Genomic DNA, 27,054 nt, shown 5'->3' on the forward strand with positions numbered 1-27,054 from the left:
GAAACCCTCACCACATTTAAAAGGTGCTTGGATGGGCACTTGAAGTGCTGCAATCTGCAGGGTTACGGACCTAGAGCTGGTTAGTGGGATTAGACTGGATAACCTCTTGTTGGCTGGCGCAGATACAATGGCAAGTACTGCAGGGAATCGAATACGACCAGAGTGATCTCCTGGACGGGTCGAAGAGGAATTTTCCCAGATTTTTTCCCCAATTGGCCTGGGTTTTTATCTGTTTTTTTGCCTCCTAGGAGATCGCATGGCTCCTGTTGGGGTGGAGTGTAAAATGTTGCGATGCAGGGGGTATCGCAGTTTAATGGGGCGGACTGGTTGGGCCGGATGCTCTTTACCTTTCCACCATTGTTTATATGTAACCTTCAGGGCTGCTGACCGAGGGCCGTGTGGCTCTTTGTCGGCCGGCGCGGACACGATGGGCCGAAATGGCCTCCTTCTGCACTGTAAATTTCTATGTTTCATTGAATGAAGGAGCAGGCTCGAGGGGTTAAATGGCCTCGTCCTGTTCCTATAACGCGCTGAGGGATGGGGAGCCGATGGAAGTTGGCAAGGATTGAGGAGATAGATGAGTGGGATTTTGTGTATGATAGAATAAAGGAGTGGAGTTCTGGATGAATTGGAGTTTGTGTAAGGTGGAGCATAGGAAACCAGCAAGGAGGCTGGTGGAAAAGTTGAACATTATAAACAGGAGCAGGAGTAAGGCCCTTCAAGCCTGCTCCACCATTCAATATCATGGCTGACCTTCTACATCAACTCCACTTTCCCTAAATGCGTTGATTCCCTTCGTGTCCAAAAATCTATCGATCTCAGCCTTGAATATACTCAATGTCTGAACGTCCACAGCTCTCTGGGGTAGAGAATTTCAAAGATTCACAACCCTATGAGTGAAGAAATTTCTCATCTCAGTCCTAGATGGCCGACCCCTTATCCTGGGACTATGACCCCTAAGCTCTCGACTCTCCCGGGGGAAACAGTCTCTCAGCGTCTACCCTCTTAAGAATCTTATATGTTTCAAATGAGATCACCTGTCATTCTCCCCTCATAGGACAGCCCGCTCAGCTCAGCCCAGGAATCAATCTAGTGAATTTGAGACGGGATATGACAAAGATATGGACAAGGGTGTTAGCGGCATTGGGAAGGGGCAAGGATGGAGATCGGTTATATTTCACGCTACTGTTTGACTGAAAAAAGGAGAGCTTTGTAAAGATAGATAACTCGCTGACTAAAACAACATTTCTCACAAGGTACTTACCATCGATAATATTTAGAAACTGGCAAAATAATCAAATGCTGACAACTTATAAAACAGTGGTCACGGAAAGACTTAATAATAATAATGGGTGGATCCGAAACATGGTGTGGAATTTCAGTTGGAGATATCTGCAATCTATAAAACAGGCTTAAATACAGGCCTATGACATGTAGTTGCACTGCGTTTATTTATACAATGTCAGATCACCTGAGACAGCACTGACTGACCTCTAGTATTCAGTCTTGTAACTTCGTTATATTAAACTTTGTAGCCTGAGTCATCTTAGCTCCATTCAGCCTACCCCCACCCCACTACCATCCCCCTGGATATACAGTATTACTGAAGTCATCAACAATCTGTGTTGCAACATAGGAACATGAGTAGGCCATTCAGTCCCTCGAGCCTACTCTGCCATTTAATGAGATCATGACTGATCTGTGACCTAACTCCATATAGCAGCCTTTGGCCCACATCCCTTAATACCTTTGGTTAACAGAAAGCTATAAATCTCCGATTTCAAATTAGCAATTGATCGAGCATCAATTGCCGTTTGCGGAAGAGAGTTCCAAATGTCTACCATCATCATCGTCGTCATTGGCAGTCCCTCAAAGCGAGGATGACTTGCTTCCACGCCAAAAAGGGATGAATTCACAGGTGTTTCAATGAAAGACCTAATATTCCAGATCCCAAACGACATCGTGAAGGGTGGAAGATGCCTGTGTTTGGATTTTTTTAACGTGTGGGGGCTGTTGCACACCAGCCACCACACGGGCTTGACAGAGCTAGGTCTTGGTCCAGTGGCAAGGATTACCCAAGACTAACTGGAGATCAGCTCTGCTGCACAGACTGAGCGGGCACACATATCGCAGTGTGGGCTGGCCTGTGCTGCCCCTGGGCCCTCGCCTCTCCTGGGCCCCAGATTCACGCCTCTCCTGGGCCCCGGTCACTTCCCTCTACAGACTCTTGCCGCTCCTTCGCCCCTCCTGCTGTGCCTGCCCACACTGCAATCAGTGACCTGACTTCGTAGCCGTCGCCCTCCTGCAGCAGCACGTGCTGCTCGCTGCAGTGGTATACCGCCGCGCGCTGCTCCCTCCAATGGCCCCGGCCTGCTGATGGTCTTGCAGGCCAGGACCGCACCGATTTCTGGGCCGGGCCGCAGTACACTGCTCCCTCCAATGGCCCCAGCCACCAATCGTCTACCACTCTTTGTGTGTAGAAGGGTTTCCTAATTTCACTCTTGAAAGTCTAATGTTTAGATTATGCTCCCTAGTTCTAGACTCCCCAACCAGGGGAAATAGTTTCTCTCGATCTACTCTATCAGTTCCCCTTAATATCTTGAAAATTTCGATCAGATCACCCCTTAACCATCTAAATCCTAGGGAATACAACCCTACTTTGTGCAACAAAAATCATACTTAGTTAACTTTTTCCTAATCATAAGATAATAACCTGCCTCAAATCTTTACATGGTACCTCTGGGCACATTTTCTGTTGACATCAGCGCAAATAATTGCTCTCAGTAGGAAAGTTTGGCAAGTCATTAACTGGGCGAATGACCGGCAGGCTAATATTTCCAAATATGTGCATTGATGTTGACTTAAAGGGGCATGATGTTCGCGGTCAGAGGGAAAGGAAAATGTCCACAGGTTTATTTTTGATGTCCTGATTTACATCCACGACCTGGATTCAGAAACTCAACGCTAACTGATTGAGTTTGCAACAAATATTTACCTTGGAAGGCAAGCCACTGATGTGTGGTATGGGAGAGGTCTCCAGTTGCCCTGGTTAACCCTTGCCACTGGATAAAGGCCTAGCTCTGTCAAGCCCGTGGGGTGGCTGGTGTGCAACGGTCACCACACGTTAAAAAAATCCACGCACAGGCATCTTCCACCCCTTCAATTGGAGTTCAGGACTGGGACATCGGGTCCTTCATCGAAACATCTGTGAACTCGTGGAAGCAAGTCATCCTCGTCCAAGGAACCGCCTTTGATGACGACTGCACGGTTGGGAGACCGGGGGGGGGGAAGGAAAGCAAGGTACAAAAGGCTGCAGCAACGCAAGACCACCACAGAAGGTAAATGGTGCCTCTTCTCTGCCCAGCTTTTGACAACAAGAATGTTCAATTGCAGTGGTGTCTTACCAAAGGATTCTTTGCTCCGGTTTCAAGATTTAATTGTGGATTCCACATCACGCACAGGTGAAACGAAAGGAAGGGCTCAGACATGCCTCAGCTACCCTCTTAATCTGCTGCAACAAGAGCTATTGCTGGACAGCTCTCAGCCCAGAAACCACACCTGCTTTTTTTAAACTAATGGAGCTCCCACGGGATACCCCGATAAAGTGCTCTGGTGATTCATGATTGGCCAGCATTAGCACCCACTTTGTTCCTACTCCCAGAAGTCTTTGCTGTTCCTTTTACTAGCCATGACATAGGATTACACATAGGATGTACAGCACAGAAACAGGCCATTTGGCCCAATCAGTCCATGCCGGCGTTTACGCTCCACTCGAGCCTCCTCCAGTCTTTCCTCATCTAAATCTATCAGCATAACCCTCCATTCCCTTCTCCCTCATATGCTTGTCTGATGGACTTGATAATAGCACTCGGAAGTTGAGCAAAGAATTCTTCCAGAATACAGGGTTGATTTTGCAGGGAACATTAAAGTCAAATAGTGCAGGAAATCAAGGGGCGTGTTGCGACCCTGCTCCTAAAATAAAGTCTGTTCAAATTCCACGTTAAGATGAAAACAAAATTTCCTCATTTTCAACCTCTCCATTTGTGTGGGTGCTTTATGAAGGGTGGAGTTGGGACTAATTTGACATGCTGCTCACACATCAGAACAAATTTCAATTTCAGATGCAGGGTACCTGTAGCAGAACATACGTAAACTGGCCCAGTTGGGGTTCCATTTATCCCTCAACTAACCTCACTAAAAAACAGATCATCACATTGCTGTGCGCAAATTGGCTGTTGCTTTTACTACATTACAACAGTGACTACACTTCAAAAGTACTTCACTGGCTGTAAAGCACTTTGGGTCATCTTTGGGTCGTGAAAGGCGCTATATAAATGCAAGGTTTTCTTTTCTTTATTTTTGGCATAACAACAGGGTGAGACTGAAAGACAACTGTGAAGCGAACAAGGGCTAGAAATTGCCCTTTGCCCCGATTGGGGGCGGTAACCTTCCCGGGCCGGGACTTCCTGGGACCGCCCCCGATGTGGAATTGGGCCGTACGCCCTCCAAAGAATCAGAGTGCTGTCTCTGCCGCTCCGATTCCTTTGAGGGGCGCTGAGTCCAGTGATGCTCTGCGTAGCGCTGATGTGCCACAACGCCCCTCCCCTTCCAGTAAAGGGGAGGGCCGCTGCACACTCTGCAGGCCCTTTGGTGGCCGGGCCACTGGGCCACCATGAACGCAATCGCCCGGACCAGCAGCCCGGCACCGAAAACGGAGTGCCGGGCTGCGCGATGGCGTCCCGATCGACGCGAGGGGCACCACTGGTCGGACCGACAAGAGTCGGCCGACAAATTAAGATTGCGGCTCAGGACGCCAAAGGCCTCCTCTTTAAGGGGCATCCAGTGGAAGATATTCGACAGCTTTGCAACCCATGGCAATTTCCCTCCATGGGGCGTTATGGGGTTGGTGCGCAGGGCAATGACATCATCGCCGGCCCGGGATGCTAATCGCTGGTGATGGTGATGGGAGGGTCTACAGAACACTGCCCTCCCTGTGGCAATCACACTGATGGAGGCCACAAGGATGGCTAGTTTACAAAACAAAAATCATTTGTACTGTCGCACTGGAGGTCATCCTTCTTTTGAGGTCGACTTAAACAAGTGTGGAACTAAACGCTGGCATACACCAGATGGGCTGAAAGGCTTGTTTCTGTGCTGCAGACTATTAGGTCATTCCAGATACGTTTTAGCCTGCGTCTCATCATGTGTCGCCTGAGCAGGTGCTGACACTGGGGACTTTTACCCCCCAACACGGACCTCCTCCATCTTGGATGAGCAAACGAGAGAGAAAATGCATTCCTTTTGTTTTTAATTTGGAAGCAACTGTCTATATTTATGCTGCAAAACCCATGACCACTTCCTCCCGAATATCCTTCTGCAATTCAAACATGTTGAAGTGAAAACATCCAGGAATTATGATTTAACAACTTTTATTTATATAGCGCCTTTAACGTAGTGAAACATCCCAAGGCGATTCACAGGGGCGATTATCAAACAAAATTTGACACCGAGCCACGTAAGGAGATATTAGGACAGATGACCAAAAGCTTGGTCAAAGATGTAGCTTTAAGGAGGGTCTTAAAAGGAGAAGAAAGAGAGGTAGAGTGGCAGAGAGGTTTAGAGAGGGAATTCCAGAGCGTAGGGACTGGGGAGCTGAAGGCACGGCCACCAATGGTCTTGGTGATGGCACAGGTATGTTGGAATTTGACCATTTATTCAGCAGGTTGCAGCCCTTTTTGCTGAATAGACTTGCAAAAATTGTGACTGGAGATTCTGAGACACTGAAGTATTCCCTCGAGGAATAACATCCAGAGCAAGTAGACTCAATTCCCTCGAGACTGAACTGAAGATTGGTTCAACCGGTAATTAAATAATCTTGCTTAATGCTCGTACGAGGGACCACATCAAATGCTACCGAAACAAATTTATGAATGAAAAGGTCACTTCCTTGTTAGGACTGAAGCGAGGGGCAGTCAGACAATTTGCTTGTGACAACAGGGCAGATTACATCTAAAAATTTCAACCCTGGAATATGCAATTCAACCCATCACATGATTGCAAGGCTGACAATTGGCGGCTAATTGAGAAATTTACTGACTGTGAAGCTGGTGAGTCATTTATGGCCCCTCCACTAAACTGTGTTCAGTCATGTAGATAGAGGGCTTGAATTTCTGTCCTGAAGCTGGTGTAAAGATTCCGTGATCAGGGCAGACTGATGGCTTGGCCTTCTCCTGCTCCTATTTCTTATGTTCTTACGCAAGTTACTTAAGGGTCTGCTCGTGTTTAAAATCGCAAATTCACTGATGACTAACATAAAGTCACCGAGGCTGTAAAAGAAGCTGATTTCAGTCAGCAAATGCTGACGTACTGACAGGACTGGAAAACACAGAGGGTTGGCCTTGTATAGCCATCAGAATTGAGCCCACTTTCTCCTCATTAACTCAACGACGATTGTAGTGCCTCAATTGTCAATTAGCTTGATGGACTTAGAGATCGAGCCACCAGCATATAAAAACATAAGAAATAGGAATAGTCGTCCATATGGTCCCTCGAGCCTGCTCCGCCATTCAGTAAGATCATGGCTGATCTTCGACCTCAACTCCACTTTCCCACCTGATGCCCGGGGATGGAGTATAAAAGCAGGAAGTCTTGCTACAGCTATATAAGGCCACACCTGGAATACTGCGTGCAGTTTTGGTTTCCATATTTATGAAAGGATATACTTGTTTTGGAGGCAGTTCAGAGAAGATTCACTGGGTTGATTCCAGAGATGAGGGGGTTGACTTATGAGGAAAGATTGAGAGATTGAGTAGGTTGGGCCTCATTGGAATTCAGAAGAATGAGGGGTGATCTTATCGAAACGTATAAGATTATGAGGGAGCTTGACAAGGTGGATGCAGAGAGGATGTTTCCACTGATGGGGGAGACTAGAACTAGAGAGCATGATCTTAGAATAAGGGGCCGCCCATTTAAAACAGAGCTGAGGAGAAGTTTCTTCTCTCAGAGGGTTGCGAATCTGTGGAATTCGCTGCCTCAGAGAGTGGTGGAAGCTGGGACATTAAATAAATTTAAGACAGAAAGAGATAGTTTCTTAAACGATAAGAGGATAAGGAGTTATGGGGATCGGGTGGGGAAGTGGAGCTGAGTCCATGATTAGATCAGCCATGATCCTATTGAATGGCGGAGCAGGCTCGAGGGGCCGTATGGCCTACTCCTGCTCCTATTTCTTATGTTCTTATGTTCTAGAACCAGTGAGCAGGAGACAAACACCTTCCCGACCACAAAGATTAATTCATGGCACGTAATAGGTTTTGTTTCATCTTTCCGGGAGGGGGGGGGGGGGGGGGGGGGAAGGAATACTTTTATGTTCCCCACACAACTGTTTTCAGGTGTTCTGGACCATATTTCAAATCTGGAAGATTGTCAGGTGACCTGCACCCAGACCTCTGTAGCTACATTTTTTTTATCGCAACGTGAGCCCAGGGGTAGGGGTGGGCAGGGCAGATGTGGCCTGGGGCGGCTTTGAGAACCAACTAATTCAATTAAAAAGCCAAGCAGCAACAGATGGGACGGACACTACAGTTTGTGCATCCACTCGCTCTTGATCTTCGGAGTTTTAGTTCTGAGGAAAGACTAAGGAAGTCGCACTTGATTTGGAAAAGTTTCAATTTCGCAATGACTTCAATCAAGATACTAAAAGGTGACGAAGCTGATCCAAAACTCGCGCCTCAAGGTCGGGAAAGGACCAAAATACCAGTAAAAAATTAGGATGTCAGGAGTAGGAAGGGAAGTCGGGTGTAACTGTTTATTTTACACAAAGGGTAATAGACTTTTGGAATAAGTTACTAACGAAGGCCATTGAAGTATAAGAAATAGGAGCAGGAGTAGGCCACATGTTTTTGCAAGGAGGTTGGAGTGTAAGAGTAAGCAAGTCTTGCTGCAATTATATTGGGCTTTGCTGAGACCACACCTGGAGTACTGTGTACAGCTTTGATCTCCTTACCCAAGGAAGGATATACTTGCCTTAGAGTGCGTGCAATGAAGGTTCACTCAACTGAAACATCTAACATTCTGACAGGGTAGATACGAGGGTTGCCCATGACGAGAGATTCAGTAGAAGGAGCTTGGGTCCAATTAAAAAGCAGATCCTCAAAGGTAATAATCTCTGCACTGTTACCTGAGCCACACACAAATTGCCACAGGGACAAGCAGATCAGAGAGTTAAATGCATGCCTCTGAGTGGTGTGGGAGGAAGGGGTTTCGATTCATGGGACACTGGCACCAGTACTGGGGAAGGAGGGAGCTGTTCCGTTGGGATGGGCTTCACTTAAACCGCGGTGTCCTGGCGAATCGCATAACTAGGCCTGCAGAAAGGCCTTTAAACTAAAAGAAAGTGTGGGATGGGGGAGGTGTTTAAAGAGAAAAGTCAAAACAATGGAGCAGTGTAGCGATTTGGGTAAAGATAATCAGCTTGTGACAGGAAAGGACAGAGAATTTAAAGGTGCAGCAGCGAATAAGATGAAAGCAGGGAATAATGGTATAAGGTTTAACCTAAAGGCTCTTTACCTGAATGCACAAAGCATTCATAACAAGGTAGAGGAATTAGCAGCACAAACAGTGATAAATGGGTATGATCAAATGGCCATTACTTAGACCTGGCTGCAAGATGTCCAGGTTGAGAACTAAACATTCCAGAGTAATTAACTTATCAAAAAGACAGACAGAAACAGGAGAGGTGGTAGCCCTGATAATTAGGAAGGCAAATGTCATGTTGGCCTTTATTGCTGGAGGGTTGGATTATAAGAGTGAGGAAATCTTGCTACAATTGTACAGGGCTCTGGTGAGACCACACCTGGTGTACTGTCCCCAGCAGTGAAGCTCTTCCCCCGGCGCACCGAGTCCACGTACGAGGAGACAGCAGATGATGAAGCGGGATGGAGACCGTCAAAAAAAAGGCCCGTAAGCATAAGGAAACGAGGCAAGCAAGGGCCCCTGCTGAAACGAAAGGCAAGAGGCGGCTAACATCCACGACAGACAGCAGCGACATCTACTCGTCTGATGACGAAAGGCGAGACACCAGAACAAGCAGCAAAACGCCAACCCACAGTCCCAGGTGACCGAGAGCAGTGAAGCGACCAGCGCAGCCCCGCTCCGGGAACAGCAAAGTACCCAGCGCACACGAGCTCCGGAATACCGGGAGCAGTGAAGCGACCAGCACAGCCCTGCTCCGGGAACCCGGGAGCAGCAAAGTACCCAGCGCACACAAGCTCCGGAATACCGGGAGCAGTGAAGCGACCAGCGCAGCCCAGCTCCAGGATAACGGGAGCAGCGAAGTGCCCAGCACACCCCACCTCCGTTATACCGGGAGTGATGCAGCGACCGAAGCACACCAGCTCGAGAACGGTGTAAGTGATGAAAAGAGGGAACCACCAACACCAGGCGAGGACAGTGAAGAGGACATATCGGACTTTCTGACAAATCTGCAGCAGTCCCCTGGTCGAAACATTCCCACGGCAGAGGATGACCAGTACGCCAGCCCAGGTGAAGTAGACTTTTATAGTGTTAATCTATGCATGCAGGAACTGGCCACTGGGCAGGTCTCCAAAGTAAAGGACAGTTTATTTGAAATGTAAATGTTTTGAACTGTAACCTGTAACTTAAATATGGATGAAAAAATTGCATCTATTAATGTGTGTAGCGTAAAATCCACTACGCGATATGTTTCCACCTTGGGGTACTTCGCCAGGGTCAAAACAGACCTGCTGTTCCTGCAGGAGTGCAGTCTGCCGTACTTCAGCAGTTATCGGCAGTGGTCACGATGGTGGGCCCATGGACCATCCATCTGGTCAGGAGGCAACGACTGCCAGGCCTCAGGCCTGGGCATTCTGCTGCGGGGAGGCCACTTCACCATCACCGAAGTTAAGGAGGTGGTGGGTGGCCGCCTCCTCGTAGCAGATGTAATGTACAAAAATTCCCCTCTAAGGCTAATTAATGTTTATGCCTCGCCTCTCAAATCAGAGCGGCTGGCCCTCTTCCAGCAGCTCCCACTGCTGCTGGCAACGTCCAGGTCGGTCAGTCTGGGCGGTGACTTCAACTGCATCATCGATGCGGCTGGACGATCCAGCAGAGCTGACAGCAAACTGGACGCCATGTCCAGACTCCTGATGGACGAGGTAAAAGACGGCAAGCTGTGCGACGTCTTCAGCAACCCTGCAGACGGAGCACTGCGCAGATACACCTGGTCAAGACCAGACGGGTCTGTCCGTTCCAGAATAGACTTCCTGTTTGTGTCCCACACGCTCCAGGTCAGATCCACCGACGTCACGCCGGTGTTCTTCTCTGACCACTGCCTCCTACTGGCCGACTGCCGCCCACAGAAAAACCAGAAAGTTGGCAGAGGGATATGGAAGCTGAACGTGAAACTGTTGACTCCGGAAAACGTGGAGGAACTCAAGAGGGATTACAAAGGTTGGAGAACCGTAAAACCCCTCTGCGATTCACCGATGCACTGGTGGGAAACAATCAAGGCAAACATCAAGAGGTTCTTCATCCTCAAAGGTGTTCAGGAGGCGAGAGGGAGACAGAGGGAATTGTCCCAACTCCAGAAGAGTAGGCAAAACCTGCTCCTGCTGCAGTTAATGGGGGTCAATGTCGCGGAGGAACTCGAAGAGGTGAAGGGCCAGAAAGCCTCGCTCTTTGCCTCAGAGTTCTCCAAAATCATCTTCCGCTCCAGAGTCCGCTCCGTCGAGCAGGATGAGATGTGTTCGCGTTTCTTCTTCCAAAAGGTACACAGGGGGAGCTCTGTGATCACCAGCCTGAAGGAAGAAGATGGTTCTGTGACGTCTTCGCAGCCTGACATGCTGAGGATCAGCAAATCCTTCCATGCCAGACTATATGACGTCAAGCCCACAGACCGCGCGGCCTCCCAGTTGTCCCTGTCGTCTATCACGGAGGTCCTAGACGACAGCAAGCAGGAGAGTCTGGACCACCCGTTAACTCTGGACGAGCTGACAAAGGCCGTCGGTCCATCGAGACGAATAAAACTCCCGGAAGCGACGGCTTACCAGTTGAGTTGTATTCGGCTGTGGGACTGGATGGGCCCAGACCTGCTGGAAGTGTACGGAGGTATGCTTCTGGCCGGCAGTATGTCAGAATTGATGAGGAAAGGCATTATCAGTCTCATCTACAAGCAGAAGGGGGAGAGGGAGGAAATCAAAAACTGGCGGCCCATTTCGATGCTCAATGTGGACTACAAGATCCTGTCAAAGGTCATCACCAACAGGGTTAAGTCTGCTCTTGAGCTAGTGATTCACCCAGACCAGACCTGCACTGTCCCTGGCAGGAAGATCTCTGATAGGCTCGCGCTACTCAGGGATACGATCGCCTACGTGTAGGACAGGAGGGTGGACACCTGTTTAATCAGCTTAGACCAGGAGAAGGCCTTTGACAAGATATCGCACACATATCTGATGGACGTGCTCTCCAAAATGGGGATTGGGGAGGGTATCCGCAATTGGATCCAACTGCTCTACAGAGACATCAGTAGCGCAGTTCTAATCAACGGGTGGGAAACTGAAAGCTTTCCGATCAGATCTGGAGTCAGGCAAGGCTGTCCTCTCTCGTCTGTCTTGTGTGTATGTTGTATCGAGCTCTTTGCCGGGTCCATCAGGAAGGATGCGGACATTAGAGGGGTGATGATCCCAGGCAGCGGAGGCGCTCAGGTCAAGACCTCCCTGTACATGGACGACATCGCCATCTTTTGCTCGGATCCGCAGTCGGTTCGCAGATTGCTCACAATCTGCGACCAGTTTGAACTGGCCTCGGGGGCAAAGGTCAATCTCAGCAAAAGCGAGGCCATGTTCTTTGGCAACTGGACCGACCGATCCTTTATTCCCTTCACCGTTAAGCCAGATTACCTGAAGGTGTTGGGAATATGGTTCGGAGCAGACGGGGCGTGCGCCAAAAACTGGGAAGAGCATATCGCCAAAGTGAAGAAAAAACTGGGATGGTGGAAGCTGCGCTTCCTTTCCATGGCAGGAAAGAACCTGGTCATCAGGAGTGAGGTGCTCCCGGTGTTGTATGTGGCGCAGGTCTGGCCCATCTCTCGCTCCTGTGCCGCGGCAGTCATCCAGGCCGTCTTCCACTTTGTCTGGGGGTCCAAAATGGACCGTGTCCGCAGAGACACGATGTACAAATCTCTGGACAGTGGAGGAAAGGATGTTCCGAACATGGCCCTCATCCTGATGGCCACCTTTGTGTATGGCTGCATCAAGCTATGCACAGACCCCTGGTACGCAAACACCAAGTGTCACTACGTGCTGAGGTTCTACCTGTCCCTGGTGTTGCGAAGGATGGGTCTGGCCACGCTGCCGCGAAACGCCCCCACCAGCTGGACCATGCCTGTCCACCTGTCCTTCGTGGAAAAGTTTCTCACAAAAAACACCTTTGATCACAAAGCCATAAAACAGTGGTCAGCACGTAAGGTCCTGGACGCCCTACGAAAGAAGGAGAGGGTGGACCCTGTCGGGTGGTTCCCCGAGCAGACTGTCGAACTCGTTTGGCAGAACGTCTCATCGCCAGAGCTTTCACACAAGCACCAAGATGTAGCTTGGTTGGCGGTGAGGAGGGCCCTACCCGTCAGAGTGTTCAAGCACAGCCGGCGTCTCAGCAGCACAGCACGGTGGCCCCGAGTCGGCTGCGGGGCAGACGAGACTGTCACCCATCTCCTTCAGGATTGCGCCTTTGCAAGGCAGGTCTGGAAGGAGATGCAGTGGTTGCTGTCGAGGTTCACCCGAGCAGTTCCGTAACACAGGACTCTGTGCTCCACGGGCTGTTCCCAGGGACACACACCGAGACAGACATCACCTGCTGCTGGAGGGCCATCAACTCGGTGAAAGACGCACTTTGGTCTTGCCGAAACTTGCTGGTCTTCCAGAGCAAGGAGATGTCCACGTCTGCGTGTTGCAGACTGACGCAATCCAAGATCCAGGATTACGTGCTGAGGGACGCACTAAAAATTGGTGCAGCCGCCGCAAAGGCACGGTGGGGAAGGGCCACAGTTGAAAGCCCTTCCGCCACGGTAAACCCAGGGGCTGGTATCAGTACAAAACTCCCCTCGGGCTGCAATGGTAAACCTTTGTATACATAGAGCACCACAATCTGCAAACACCTATGTAGTGCCATGTATAATATAAGTTCTGTTGCGTAATGCATGTTGGAAAGAAATGTAACTGTACCCTCACTGCGTTCCGTATGGTGACACATGTAATGTAACTTGATGTACCACAATGTATCCTGGATTGTATGAGTTGTACCTTGAAATGTAAAGTAAAGAAATGTATTGAACGGAACTGCGGTCAGCATCCAAATGTAATGTGTGGAATTGCTGACCGCACCCAAATGTACTGAATTGCTTCCCAATGTATTGTGCACATTTTTATATGAATAAAGTATATTTTGAAAAAAAAAGTTTTGGTCTTTTTATTGAAGAAAAGATATACCTGTCTTAGAGGTGGTGCAATGAAGGTTTACTAGATTGATTCCTGGGATGAGAGGGTTGTCTTATGAGGAGAGATTGAGTAGAATGGGCCTACACTCTCTGGAGTTCAGAAGAATGTGAGGTGATCTCATTGAAACATATAAGATTCTGAGGAGGATTGACAGGGTAGATGTGGAGTGGTTGTTTCCCCTGGCTGGAGAGTTTAGAACTGGAGGGGGGGATATAGTCTCAGGATAAAGGGTCGGCCAATTAAGACGGTGATGAGGAGGAATGTCTTCACTCAGAGGGTTGTGAATCTTTGGAATTCTCTGCCCCAAAGTGCTGTGCATGTTCAGTTGTTGAGTATATTCAAGGCTGAGATAGATAGATTTTTGGATTCCAGAGGATATGTGGACAGGGGAGGAAGGTGGATTGAGGTCGAAGATCAGCCATGATCTTATTGAATGGCGGAGCAGGTGTGAGGGGCCGTATGGACTACTCCCACAGCCAATGCAAAAAATGTGCATGCGCGGTATTTTGAATGGCCCGAGCAGTCACTTAAAGGGGCCAAGCAGTACCAAAAAAATTAGAGAACATTGATCATAGTCTGAGGATAAGGGGTCTTCATTTAGGACTGAGATGAGGAGAAATTTCTTCACTCAGAGAGTTGTGCATCTTTGGAATTCTCTACCCCAGAGGGCTGTTTATGGTCTGTCGCTGAGTAAATTCAAGACTGAGATAGACAGATATTTGGGCACCAAGGAAACCAAGGGATATGGGGATCAGGTGGGAAAGTGGAGTTGACGTAGAAGTTCAGCTATGATCTTATTGAATGGCGGAGCAGGCTCGAGGGGCTGCTTGACCTTCTCTTGCCACTGTTTCTTATGTTCTCATAGGGCCTCTCGAGTCTGCTCCGCCATTCAATAAGATCTACTGCTTCAACTCCACTTTCCCGCCCTACCTCCCGAGTCGCTTAGAATAAAAAGAATGATGGATAACTGGACATGTTTGTGAAAAGAGAAGGGCTGGAGGGATTTTGGTGAAAACCTGGTGAAATGAAGCTCATCTGTGAGAAAGGACTTGGCTTGTTGGCCTTCGCCTAATCCTAAAAGCCCTCATGTTCTTGGTGTAAAATAATTCACTGATGAGGTAACCTCCAACATAGATGGGGAGAGGGCTGTGAACAGAGCCACGGTCGGGGCTGGTGGGCAGTCTGTCTGCAGTCATTGGGATAGCCCGGCACAAGGGAGGCCCAAGGTTTCTTGTGAGGCCTGGAGGTGCAGTCCTAGCCCACGTTCTGGAAACACTGACCCTTCTACCAGCCACTGTAAAGCGCTTTGGGACGTCCTGAGGTCGTGAAAGGTGCTATATAAATACAAGTTATTTTCTTTCTTTTCCAGCTTAAAGATACATTTTATAACAGGCCGATAGATGTGCCCAACTTGCAAAAATATAAATGTTAATAACTGATGGGTGATTGAGAATAAAGTGCATTTTCTTTAGCTGCCTGTACTTGCACATCACAGAGATAAGCAAAGTGAAGGCAGTTACTGACAAATGTCACGCACAATTTTTCTAAAAATTCAGTCAATGTGTAACTGTTTGATTTCGTAAGGCTCTTTATCCAGTTGGTACTGCAGCCAAGGTAAATATTTGCTTACCCACTCACAGACTGTTACATACCCATTTCCTGCCTTGTGCTGCACACTCCTGCACCATACGTCATTGTTACCTCTGCGACAGAGCTCAAGGATTCCCCTTTGTTTTCAGCGAAGCCCAGGTAGTTATAGGAGCCCATGTTAATCACATCTTTAAGTACTTTCCCTGTGTATCTGCAATGAAGTCAATGACCAATATTGAAATTGCAGTATAAGCATCCTGGATTATTCTGCGGTAAACACAACTTTATCGAGTGATCACCCCCATCTGACGAACATGCAGTGACCTCCATAAATGTTAGCCAGCAACTGCTGATTAACTACACAGACCATGCAGGCTATCAGCCCCTTTTACTGCAGTACTGAGGGAGTGCTGCACTGGCAGCAATGCGACATTAAACCCGAGGGCCGATCTCAGGTGCATGTAAAAGATCCAGTGGCCGCTATTTTGAAGAGGAGCAGGGAGTTCATCCCGGTGTCCTGATCGATATTTATCTCTCAATCAACATCACTAAAACAGATCCTTTTGTGTATACTAGAGAATTCTATTGAAAAAAATCTCCATAATTTAAAAAAAAAAAGTTTTCATGGGCATGAAACATAGTATCCTGGGGCCCAACTTTGCCCAACCCCTTTTTTGGCGCACCTACCTTAGGCACCTACCTGCCGATTTTGCGCGCTGGAAACGGCGCCCCGGAGTCCCAGCGCGGCATGCATTCTAAAGCAGGGGGGAGGAGCAACAGGCCAGCGCTGAAAACAGTGCCGGCACCTGCACGCATGCGCAGCGAAGTCTGCGCGCATGCTCCTGCCCTCCCAGTGTGTCCTGCGGGCTGTGAGCAGGACCCGATGCTCACAGCCCCTATCCCTGGCCGAAGGGACGCCCCTATCCCCGGCCAAGTGGCCTCCCACACCGGCCGTCTGAGTTCCCGGGCAAGGTAGGACTTTGGTTTTATTCTTTATTTATTGGTTGTGCTTGAGAGTTTTGATTGGGGGGCGGGGGGCAATGGAAGAGAGTTTTGCAGGGGGAGGGGGAAGGAGGGCGGAAAGAGTGTTTTGGATGGGGGGGGGGGGGGGGGGGGCGGGAGGAAAAAGAGTGTTATGTATACCAGCATCTCTCTCTCTCTATGGCTACCGTCCCCCCCACCACTCCCCCAAACCTAGTGACATCGCGGCCAGTATTTCTCTCTCTCTCGCTACCCCCCCACCCCCCGTGACATCGTGGCCAGCAGCTCGCATTTCTCCGGTCGCTCTGCGTAGCGCCCCCCCCCCCCCCCACACCCCGGTGACATCGCGGTAGGATTTACTTAATTTTTATTAGTATTTTAATTGTTTGAGCTTTTCCTTGCAATGTTTGGTGCTTGGTTGTTGAGGGCCTCTCCAATTCCCTTCCCTAATGTCTGCCGAATGTGCACTGCTTTTTCTTAACTGCCCGCAAGGTTTTTCAGAGCTGGCCACATAGAATTCCACAGGTTCACCACTCTCTGATTGAAGAAGTTTCTCCTCATCTCGGTCCTAAATGGCTTACCCCTTATCCTTAGACTGTGACCCCTGGTTCTGGACTTCCCTAACATCGGGAACATTCTTCCTGCATCTAACCTGTCTAATCCTGTCAGAATTTTATATGTTTCTGAGATCCCCTCTCATTCTTCTAAATTCCAGTGAATATAAACCCAGTTGATCCAGTCTTTCTTCATATGTCAGTCCTGCCATCCCGGGTCCCGTGGATAGAACGTGTGCAACAGTGGTTAATTTATATTTTTTTCCCCCCACCATAGCTCGAGGACGATTGTAGCGTCCCAACAGCTATCCAGCTGAAGTCAAAACTGCAGCCGAGACTGTGAATCAAACCTGGGGCATGATGGTCTTTGTGACTTGGTATCACACCGATGGAATTTCCAGCACAGAAACAGGCCCAACTGCTCCGTGCAGTTGTTTATGCTCCACACAAGCCTCCTCCCACCTTCATCTAACCTGATCTGCACCTCCGGTAGTGCTGCACTCTCCCAACACTGCACTGGGAATGTCACCCTAGATTTTGTGCGCGGCTCTGGAGTGGGACTTGAACCCACAACCTTCTGACTCAGAGGCGGGAGTGCTACCCACTGATCCATGGCTGGCACCGAGAGCTGAGAGAACCATTGCACTCTCACACCTGTTAAATAAAGTGCCCAATTTTAAAATCCAACATGTATAAAGGTTGGAAGCCCCAGTCCTTGACACTGTACCTGAAAGTCCAGTTATAGTCATCGGTGACGCGTTCCACCAAATCAAACGTAGGCCCAGGCACGCTGCAGATTGGTCGATTCCAGTTGTCACGCACTCTCATGTACAGGTTTCTTTTGTAGAAATTTTCAAAGTCTTGGTAAAGTGGCACAAACTCCTACATTGTGAAAATCAAATAATAAATTTTACAGCGTGAACAGCCTGCATTTATATAGCGCCTTTAACATAGTGAAACGTCCCAAGGCACTTCACAGGCGTGAATATCAAACCAAATTTGACACCGAGCCACATAAGGAGATATTAGAAGGTGACCAAAAGCTTGGTCAAAGAGGTAGCTTTTAAGGAGCGATTTAAGACAAGAGAGAGTAGCAGAGAGGTCCAAGGGCCTAGGCAGCTAAAGGCATGGCTGTCGATGGTGGAGCGATTAAAATCGGGGGATGTGCAAAATGCCAAAATTGGAGGTGTGCTGAGATCTGAGGGTTGCAAGGCTGGAGGAGGATAGAGATAGAGTGATGAAGCAAAATCACCATGCACTGAAAATACTTTGAGGAATCATGTTCCTAAATCCTCAGCAACAACTAACAGCTCGCTAGCCTGCAGTGCCGATACAGCTCTTAACCAAATACACATGGAGCTGACAGTAAGCAGAAATCAAACTCCCGAAGGCTCTCCATCATCTGCTTGCTGCTGCTGCAGGTAAATTTCCCAAACCCGCGACCTCTACACCTGGAAGGAAAAGGGCAGCAGGCACATTGGAACACCTTCACCTGCAAGTTCCCCTCCAAGTCACACACCATGCTGGCTGTGAAATATATCGCCGTTCCTTCATGGTCGCTGGGTCAAAATCCTGGAACTCCCTCCCTAACTGCACTGTGGGAGCACCTTCACCACACAGACTGCAGCAGTTCAAGGCAATGGCTCACCACCACCTTCTCAAGGACAATTAGGGATGGGCCTAGCCAACGATGCCCACTTCCCATGAATAAATAACAAAAAAGGTAACTCTCATTCGAGTCATCCTGAAACCAAGATTTTACCATAATTATTATTAAAAACATATTTCAATAATAATTTCTGACCCCTAGACTATAAACTTGTGGAACTGAAGCCTGCAGGGTTCCGAATTGGGAATATTGTAAGCCCTTCTCAGCCTGACCGTTCCACACACACACACACACTGGATTAAATCTGTACACGCACACACACTGGATTAAACCTGTACACGCACACACACTGGATTAAACCTGTACACGCACACACACTGGGTTAAACCTGTACACGCACACACACACTGGGTTAAAACTGTACACACACACACTGGGTTAAACCTGTATACACACACACACACACACTGGGTTAAACCTGTACAAACACACTAGGTTAAACCTGTACACACACACACACTGGGTTAAACCTGTACACACACACACACTGGGTTAAACCTGTACACACACACACACTGGGTTAAACCTGTACACACACACACACTGGGTTAAACCTGTACACACACACACACAGGGTTAAATCTGTACACACACACACACACACTGGATTAAACCTGCACACACACACACACACATTGGGTTAAACCTGTACACACACACACACACACACACACGGTTAAACCTGTACACGCACACACACTGGGTTAAACCTGTACAAACACACTAGGTCAAACCTGTACACGCACACACCCACTGGGTTAAACCTGTACACGCACACATCCACTGGGTTAAACCTGTACACGCACACACCCACTGGGTTAAACCTGTACACGCACACACCCACTGGGTTAAACCTGTACACGCACACACCCACTGGGTTAAACCTGTACATGCATACCCACTGGGCTAAACCTGTACCCACACACACACACAGGGTTAAACCTGTACCCACAAACACACACTGGGTTAAACTTGTACCCACAAACACTGGGCTAAACCTGTGTACACACACACACAAACACTGGGCTAAACCTGTACCCACACACACACTGGGCTAATCCTGTACCCACACACACACTGGGCTAATCCTGTACCCACACACACACACACTGGGTTAAACCTGCACCCACACACCATAGAATGATGTAGCAGAGAAAGATGACATGAAATTTAGATGTGTGGTAAACAGTGAGCAAGATAGTACAGGTTGAACCTCTCTTATCCGGGACTCCCATATCCGGCACTACCCCTCGTCCAGGACCATTCGCGGCCACCGGGTGGTGCATGCGCAGAACGCGGCCTCCAAAATCCTACTCACCAATATAATCTTTCTCCTCGATCGGCTGCCTTCTCCTCGTCGCCCTGCTGGAACTCCTGCAGCCACAGTCCTCGGGCTGCCCGCTCCTCCCCACAGCGCTCCCTCCGGGCCGAGTCTTCGGGGCCCCCTGCACACTGATTGTCGTTCCAGCCAATCGGTGCACACACACACTGACCGCAGCAGTACCCCAGCCCAACCCAGCAACAGCGCTTAAAGGCGCAATCCACCCAAACATGTGACCTCCCCTTATCCGGCAAAATCCCTCATTCGGAACAGGCCTGGTCCCGAGGGTGCCGGCTAAGGGAGATTCAACTTGTAATAGACTTCAAGAGGACATATAAAACACCAATACTGGGCACCACACTTTTGGAAGGACGTGAAGTCTTTAGGTGAGGGTACAGGAGAGATTTACTAGAATGGGTGCGGGGATGAGGGATTTCATTTACATGGCTAAACTGGAACGCTGGGGTTGTTCTCCTTAGAGCAGAGAAGGCTAGGAAATTTGATTGAGGTGTTTAAAAAGGGTTTAGACAGAGTATACTAAGAGAAACTGCTTCCAATGGGTGAAGAGTCGATAACCAGATGGCACAGATATAAGGTGATTGGCTAAAGAACCAGAGGCGACACGAGGAAAACCTTTTTTACGCAATGAGTCGTTAGGATGGTGGATACAGATTCAATAGTAGTCTTCAAAAGGAAATGGGATAAATACTTGAAGAAGAAAAAATTGCAGGGATATGGGGAAAGAGCGGGGAGTGGGACTAACTGGATTGCTCTTCGAAAGTGCCGGCGGAGACTCGATGGGCCTAATGGCCTCCTTCTGTGCTGTACTATTCTATGATTCCTATGCCAGCTCTTAGAAACAGCTATCCTATCAGTGCCACTCCCCCGCTCTTTCCCCAAAGCCCTGTCAATTGTTTCTCTTCAAGTATTTATCCAATTCTCTTTTGAAAGTTACTACAGGTTGAACCTCTCTTATCCGGCACCATTGGGACTTGGCCTGTGCCGGATAGGGATTTTGTCGGACGAGGGGAGGTCACGTTAAATTGAATGGTACAGGTACTGAGCAAGGGGATATCGGGGCTGGCTGCCTTGGGGCTGGCAATGCATGAGAGAGATCGTGTGGGGGGGGGAAAAGGGGGGCGGCGACGGATTGTGGGGTCAGGCCAGCAATTGCGGGAGACGGCAGCGAGGAAGGACATCAATTTGTTCATGTTTGAGTGGCTGGGAATGGTGCCGGACGAGATTGAAATCGGTGCAAAGCTCACTTCCTATTTCTCCCCGATTGACAGCCCTGGGACTGAAAGTCAAAAGTGGATTATGCTTTAAGGGAGTCCTAGTTAAGGGAGGTTCAATCTGTACTGAATCTGCTTTCATCACCCTTTCTGGCAGTGTCTTCCAGATCACAACTCGCTGTAAATTTTTTTCCTCTCATGTCACTATCTTCATGCAAGTTCTGTGAGTCAGATACTGAGTCAATCAGAGCATGTTGTGTGTGAAACATTCCTTCCTAGGCTGACAGGTTACAAATGCCTCATGTTTGCAGGTGCCTGGATATTGTTCAGGTCTTCAATGATCTTCTATTCTGTTAATGAATTTTGTTTTGCTTGGATACCTCCAGATCACCCAGATATAGTCATGAAACCAATAAACGGAATCTCTCCCGTCAAACCGTGCAACTTGGAATAAATCCCACCTCACTGGAGATTTACACAACATAAGAAATAGGAGCAGGAGTAGGCCAGTTGGCCCTTCGAGCCTGCTCTACCATTCAATAAGATCATGGTTGATCTTCTACTTCAACTCCACCTTCCCGCACTATCCCATTACCCTTGATTCTCTTAGTATCCAAAAATCTTTCGATTTTTGTCTTGAATATACTCAACGACTAAGCATCTGCAGCCCTGTTGGGGAGAGAATTGCAAAGATTCACAACCTTTTGAGTGAAGAAATTTCTCCTCATCTCTCAGTCCTAAATGGCCATCCTCTTATTTTGAGACTGTGACCCTTCCTATATTACAACAGTGACTACTCTTCAAAAACAACTTTATTGGCTGTAAAGTGCTTTGGGATGTCCTGAAGTCGTGAAAGGTGCTAAAGAAATGACAGTCTTTCACTTTTAATTGGTACATATACTATGCAAGTGCAGACAAGAGGACAGCTGAGACGGTCCCTTGATGTGCGCAGTATAATTATTGTGCAAGAGTGAGGGATAGAGGCTGCGGGTTGTGTGTGTGGGCAGGCCAGGCTGGCAGTAGAGCCTATCAATATAGTCCCAGCAAGCTGCAAGGGCCCTTATGGATTTAGTGTTTATTTAAAAACATAAGAATTAGGAGTAGGAGTAGGAGTAGGAGTAGGCCATTGGGGCCTCGAGCCTGCTTCGGCATTCAATAAGATCATGGCTGATCTTCGACCTCAACTCCACTTGCCCGACCTATTCCCATATCCCTTCACGTCCAAAAATCGGTGCTTTTACTTAGTAAAAATGTAAAGCTCTCCCTGCTTTACATTTCCATCCAGTGCCCTCCCAAGGTAGGGTAGGGTATATGTGTCGTTTTGTATGTGGTTTCTGTGTGCGGGCATGCGTGTGCATATGTGCATGTGCTTTTGTGTGTCTGTGTGCGCACGCGACTACATTACACCATAAGAAATAAGAGCAGGAGTAGGCCATTTGGCCCCTCGAGCCTGCTCCACTATTAAATAAGATCATGGCTGATCTGATCACGGACTCAGTTCCACTTCCCTGCCCGCTCCCCATAACCCTTTACTCCATTATGATGATGATGATGCTGCTCAAAAATCTGTCTCTCTCCACCTTAAATATATTCAATGACCCAGCCTGCACAGCTCTCTGGGGCGGAGAATTCCATAGATTTACAACCCTCAGAGAAGAAATTCCTCCTCATCTCAGTTTTAAATGGGCGGCTCCTTATTCTGAGACTATATCCCTTAGTTTTAGTTTCCCGTATGAATGGAAATATCCTCTCTGCATCCACCTTGTCAAGCCCCCTCATTATCTTACATGTTTCAATAGGATCACCTCTCATTCTTCATGTACGTGTGCATGCGTGTTTGTATTTGTGTTTGCATGCCTGCCCCACCTACACCCTTCACTACAGTACAGTAGTGGGTGAATCGACACCAGCAATATTGCTTGAAAGCACAGTAATTAAAAAGCACACACACGCCTAGTTACTGACTGATCCATGTCTCTACCTGATTCTTGAGCAATGCAACGTTTGTGTGGGATTACAGAATGCATCCAGTAAGTTGAATGTTTACATTTTCTCCTCCCACTTCAAAAAAGAGAATCAGCATTCCATTCGAGTGACAGTACGTAGCATTGCTCTACACTGATGTCGAAGGGAAGGTATAGTGAACCACCTTTTTCAAGGTATAATCATTCAACATGAGAGCGTTAACACAATGGGGGACATAGCCTGCGAAGATGATAATAGAATCACAGAATGACATTGTGTAGATAGAGGCCATTTGGCTCATTGTACTTGTGCCAGTTCTTGGAAAAATCTATCCAATTAGTCCCATTCTTCATAGCCCTGCAAATGTGTCCCCTTCGACACGTGGATAAGTATTTATCCTATTCCCTTTTTGAAAGTTATTACTGAATCTGTTTCCACTGCCCTTTCAGGCAGTGCGTTCCAAATCACAGCAACTCGCTCAGCAAAAAAAAAAGGTCTCCTCATCTGACCTCTGCATCTTTTAAGAGTGATTGGCAAAAGAACCAGAAGTGTCACATACATGGGAGGTGCTTACAGAAATTAAACTATCCTTCCAATCGCACAGTTTGGGGTACTGCACAGTGGAAAAGTGTGTTTAAAAAAAAATAATTTTCTGCTATGAAAGGAACTTAAATGTTTTCAGGTCAATAATATACTCTAGGCCCCGGGGACTAGGGCATATTACTGCAGCAAACCTGGATTACAACATTTCTGCCTCGCTCATGCACAGGATCTCCTGTTGTGAATCACAAAATAAATACAGGCAAGGAAAGCCTCCTGTCCAAGGAAAAACACTTAACGCTCCCTCCCAACACTAGTTCCTGTGGGTGACCTCTACTACTATATCTGAAGTCTTATTCCGAGTATTGATTACTTTTTTTTGTGTGTGAAAAAAATTGCTCCTGATCTCGATCATAAAATCGCACTGAACCGATTTAAAACCTCGTGCCCTGCTACTGTCACGGCTTACCTTGAAGCACTCATTCTTGGAGAGTTTGTAAGTATCGACTAGAGGTCAGACACTCCGCCAGCCCAACTGCTGTGCTACATCCTCTAGTCGCTGGTTGAGAGAAACATCCTGCCGTCTCTTCCTGTTAATTCACTGTGCGGAGAATATTGGGCAAGTCTACTTTCTATTGCAGCATATTGTGATACTCCAACCTATGGCAGCAGTCTCCAGTGTCTCACTTTTTATACCGGTCATTCTCTTTGTGGCCAATTACACAGACTGTACAGCACAGAAACAGGTCCATGCCAGTGTTTGTGCTCCATTAGAGCCTCCTCCCACCCTACTTCATCGCAGCCGACAGTATATCCTTCTATTCCTTTCTCCCTCATGTATTTATCTAGCTTCCCCTACAATGCACCTGAACTAGTCCCTGTGGTAACAACTCTCTACAACATGCAGTTAGCTGATTGAAAAGGCTGCATGTATTCCCCATTCCTGCTAATTCCATCGTGGCAAAATGTCTTTATATAAAAAATACAACTCAGATTGACTTTTTCTCCTTATTTATCTATGTACGCGAGGCAAATCTCCTCAACAGATTACCAGCTAACTTAATCCACATCCTAAACCTCTGTGGTACAGGTTGAGCGTCCAAAATCCGGATTTCCGAAATTCGTAATGTTCTGGAATCCGGACACGGTGTCGATCTGTGGCGGGCTCGTCCGGAAACGGGAAAATGTTCCGAAATCCAGACTCCCTCTTACCTCGACGGGCAGACTTTGCCCCGGCCCAACCTCTCCCCCTTACCTCGGCGGCCCGACCTCGCTTACTCCAGCCCTGCCCCCCCTCCGCCCCTGACCCCATCTACCTCGGCCTAGGCAAAAACATTCCGAAATCCGGAAATACCTAGAATCCAGAACAGCCTCGGTTCCGAGGTTTCCGGATTTCGGACGTCGCACTGTAGTACAACATCAGGCTGTAACACCAGCTGCTTTACTTGTAACAATCACTCAATGCACACATTCTCAGACATTCATGCTCTTTGATGCACTATCATTTGGAGGTCACAAGCACATGCCCGGGAGAAAACCTTTTCTAAAACAGAGTGCAAGTCACCCGGTTCTCCCTCATGTACCTCCCAACAGGTAGTACACTACCCTTCAGCACAGATGCTGCAAAGTATATTGAAAACAAGAAAAAGACTTGCATTTATATAGCGCATTTCACGACTTCAGGTCACCCCAAAGCGTTTTACAGCCAATTAAGTACTTTTTGAAGTGTAGTCACTGTTGCAATGTGCGAGACACGGCAGCCAATTTGTGCACAGCAAGCTCCCACAAAGAGCAATGTGATAATAAGCAGATAATCTGTTTTTTTTAAAAAACACTCTCGCCTCTGAGTCAGATTATTGTGGGTTCATGTCCCATTCCAGAGACTTGGGCTCAAAAATCCAGGCTGACACTCCAGTGCAGTGCTGAGGAAGTGCTGCACTGTCAGAGGTGCCGTCTTCCAGATGAGATGTTAAACAGTGGCCCCGTCTGCTCTCTCAGGTGGACATAAAAAAAATCCCATGCACTATTTCCAAGAAGAGCAGGGGAGTTATCCCCAGTGTCCTGGCCAATATTTATCCGTAAAACATCACAAGAACAGATTATCTGATCATTATCACATTGCTGCTTGTGGGGTCTTGCTGTGTGCAAACTGGCTGCCGCATTTCCTAGATTACAACAGTGACTACACTTCAAAAGTACTTAATTGGCTGTAAAGCACTTTGGGATGTCCTGAGGTCATGAAAGGTGCTATATAAATTAAAGTATTTCTTTCTTCGAAATAGTGCCATGGGATCTTTTGCGTCCACTTGAGAAAGCAGACGGTGCCTCAGGTTTAACATCTCATCCAAAAGTTGCCACCTCCGACTGTGCAGCACTCTCTTAAGGTGGGAAAGGAGAGAAAATAATGAATAAATGGAACACAATGGTCTGGTGTTTCCTCCTTGGGTGCAACCTGGAATCTGCACCTAAAATTGTGTCCATTTTGCTGATGTCAAGTTACACCCAAGTATCCTCCCAAAATCACTTCAAACTCAAAATCAGCTTAAACAATCGATGCCCAAGGGATCGTTGAACTTTGAGTCTTAAAATAAAAACTCATTTTGCCATCATTCATGCGCGCACATCAAGTTTAAGAGCCTGCATTCGGGCAAGCTTTTCAATCTTTAATGTGACTTACATTTTTGCCATAAAAATCCATTCAAAGAAACGGGTAATACGGAGCAGGTCTCCGAGGATAAATCTTTTTATTTAAATGCTCAACAAAATTGCAAACTGAAAGACCAGAAAAATGATTGCTCCGTATTGTGCCTGAAAATTTGGTCACGGCGCTGAGATCCCTCCCCACCTCCTGAACAAGCGCAATTGTGGGCAGAAGGTTATGATGGAGGGACGTTAAAAATCCAGAAGACTTGGGCACATTGTAATTATGCACGTAATTCACTTGGGTCCAAAATTCTGCGACCTTTTAATCCGCATAATTGGAATGCGCCCAGATTACGGGTGTATCTGGATGTAAATCATAGAATAGTACAGCACAGAATGAGGCCATTTGGTCCTTCGAGTCTGTGTCAGCTCTTTCGAAGAGCAATCCAGCTAGTCCTACTCCCCCTGCTCTTTCGCCACATCCGTGCCACAAAGTACTTCATTGGCTGTAAAGCGCTTTGTGACATCCGGTGGTCGTGTAAGTCACTATATAAATGCAAGTCTTTCTTTCTTTCTGTATTCACCACCCTATCAGGCAGTGCATTCCAAATCCTAACTACTTGCTATGTAAAAAAATGCCTCATGTCGGCTCTGATTTTTTGGCCAATCACGTTAAATCTGTGCCCTCTGGTTATCGACCCTTCACCCATTGGAAACAGTTTCTCCTTATTTACTCTATCTGGACCCTTCGTGATTTTAAACACTTCTATCAAATCAAAATGGGGAGGAAACACCAGCCCATTAAAAATGGATGCTATTATTTCTTTTAAACGTACTTTTTGCTAGAGATTTCTCTCAACGCAGCGTGTCCAAAGCCACTTACTGACACAGTAAACAGGAATTCCAATAGTTGTGTACAAACTGCTGTGCACACTTTCGTCGCTGTTAGATCATTGAGAGAGTACGGCCAGCTAATGTAGATTGTACAAAACTGGTTGGTAACTTGGATTCAGGGTCTTTAGTTTCCAGAGTGCTTGGCTTTATATACTGG

At 47.7% G+C, this 27,054-nt stretch overlaps 1 protein-coding gene across 2 annotated transcripts in view; it reads right to left on the reverse strand.

The window, feature by feature from the left end:
* Positions 1 to 27,054, reverse strand: part of sptlc3 (serine palmitoyltransferase, long chain base subunit 3) — a 156,376-nt gene that overhangs the window by 91,618 nt on the left and 37,704 nt on the right. For both annotated transcript variants that reach the window (XM_070889842.1, XM_070889843.1), the window contains exons 3-4: positions 17,361 to 17,515; positions 15,161 to 15,309 (exon numbers count right to left, since the gene is read on the reverse strand). In XM_070889842.1, the coding sequence (XP_070745943.1) occupies positions 15,161 to 15,309; positions 17,361 to 17,515 (304 nt within the window). The remainder of the gene's footprint in view (positions 1 to 15,160; positions 15,310 to 17,360; positions 17,516 to 27,054) is intronic.

Source organism: Pristiophorus japonicus, chromosome 9 (assembly GCF_044704955.1).
Source record: "Pristiophorus japonicus isolate sPriJap1 chromosome 9, sPriJap1.hap1, whole genome shotgun sequence".
Taxonomy (NCBI): Eukaryota; Metazoa; Chordata; class Chondrichthyes; family Pristiophoridae; genus Pristiophorus; species Pristiophorus japonicus.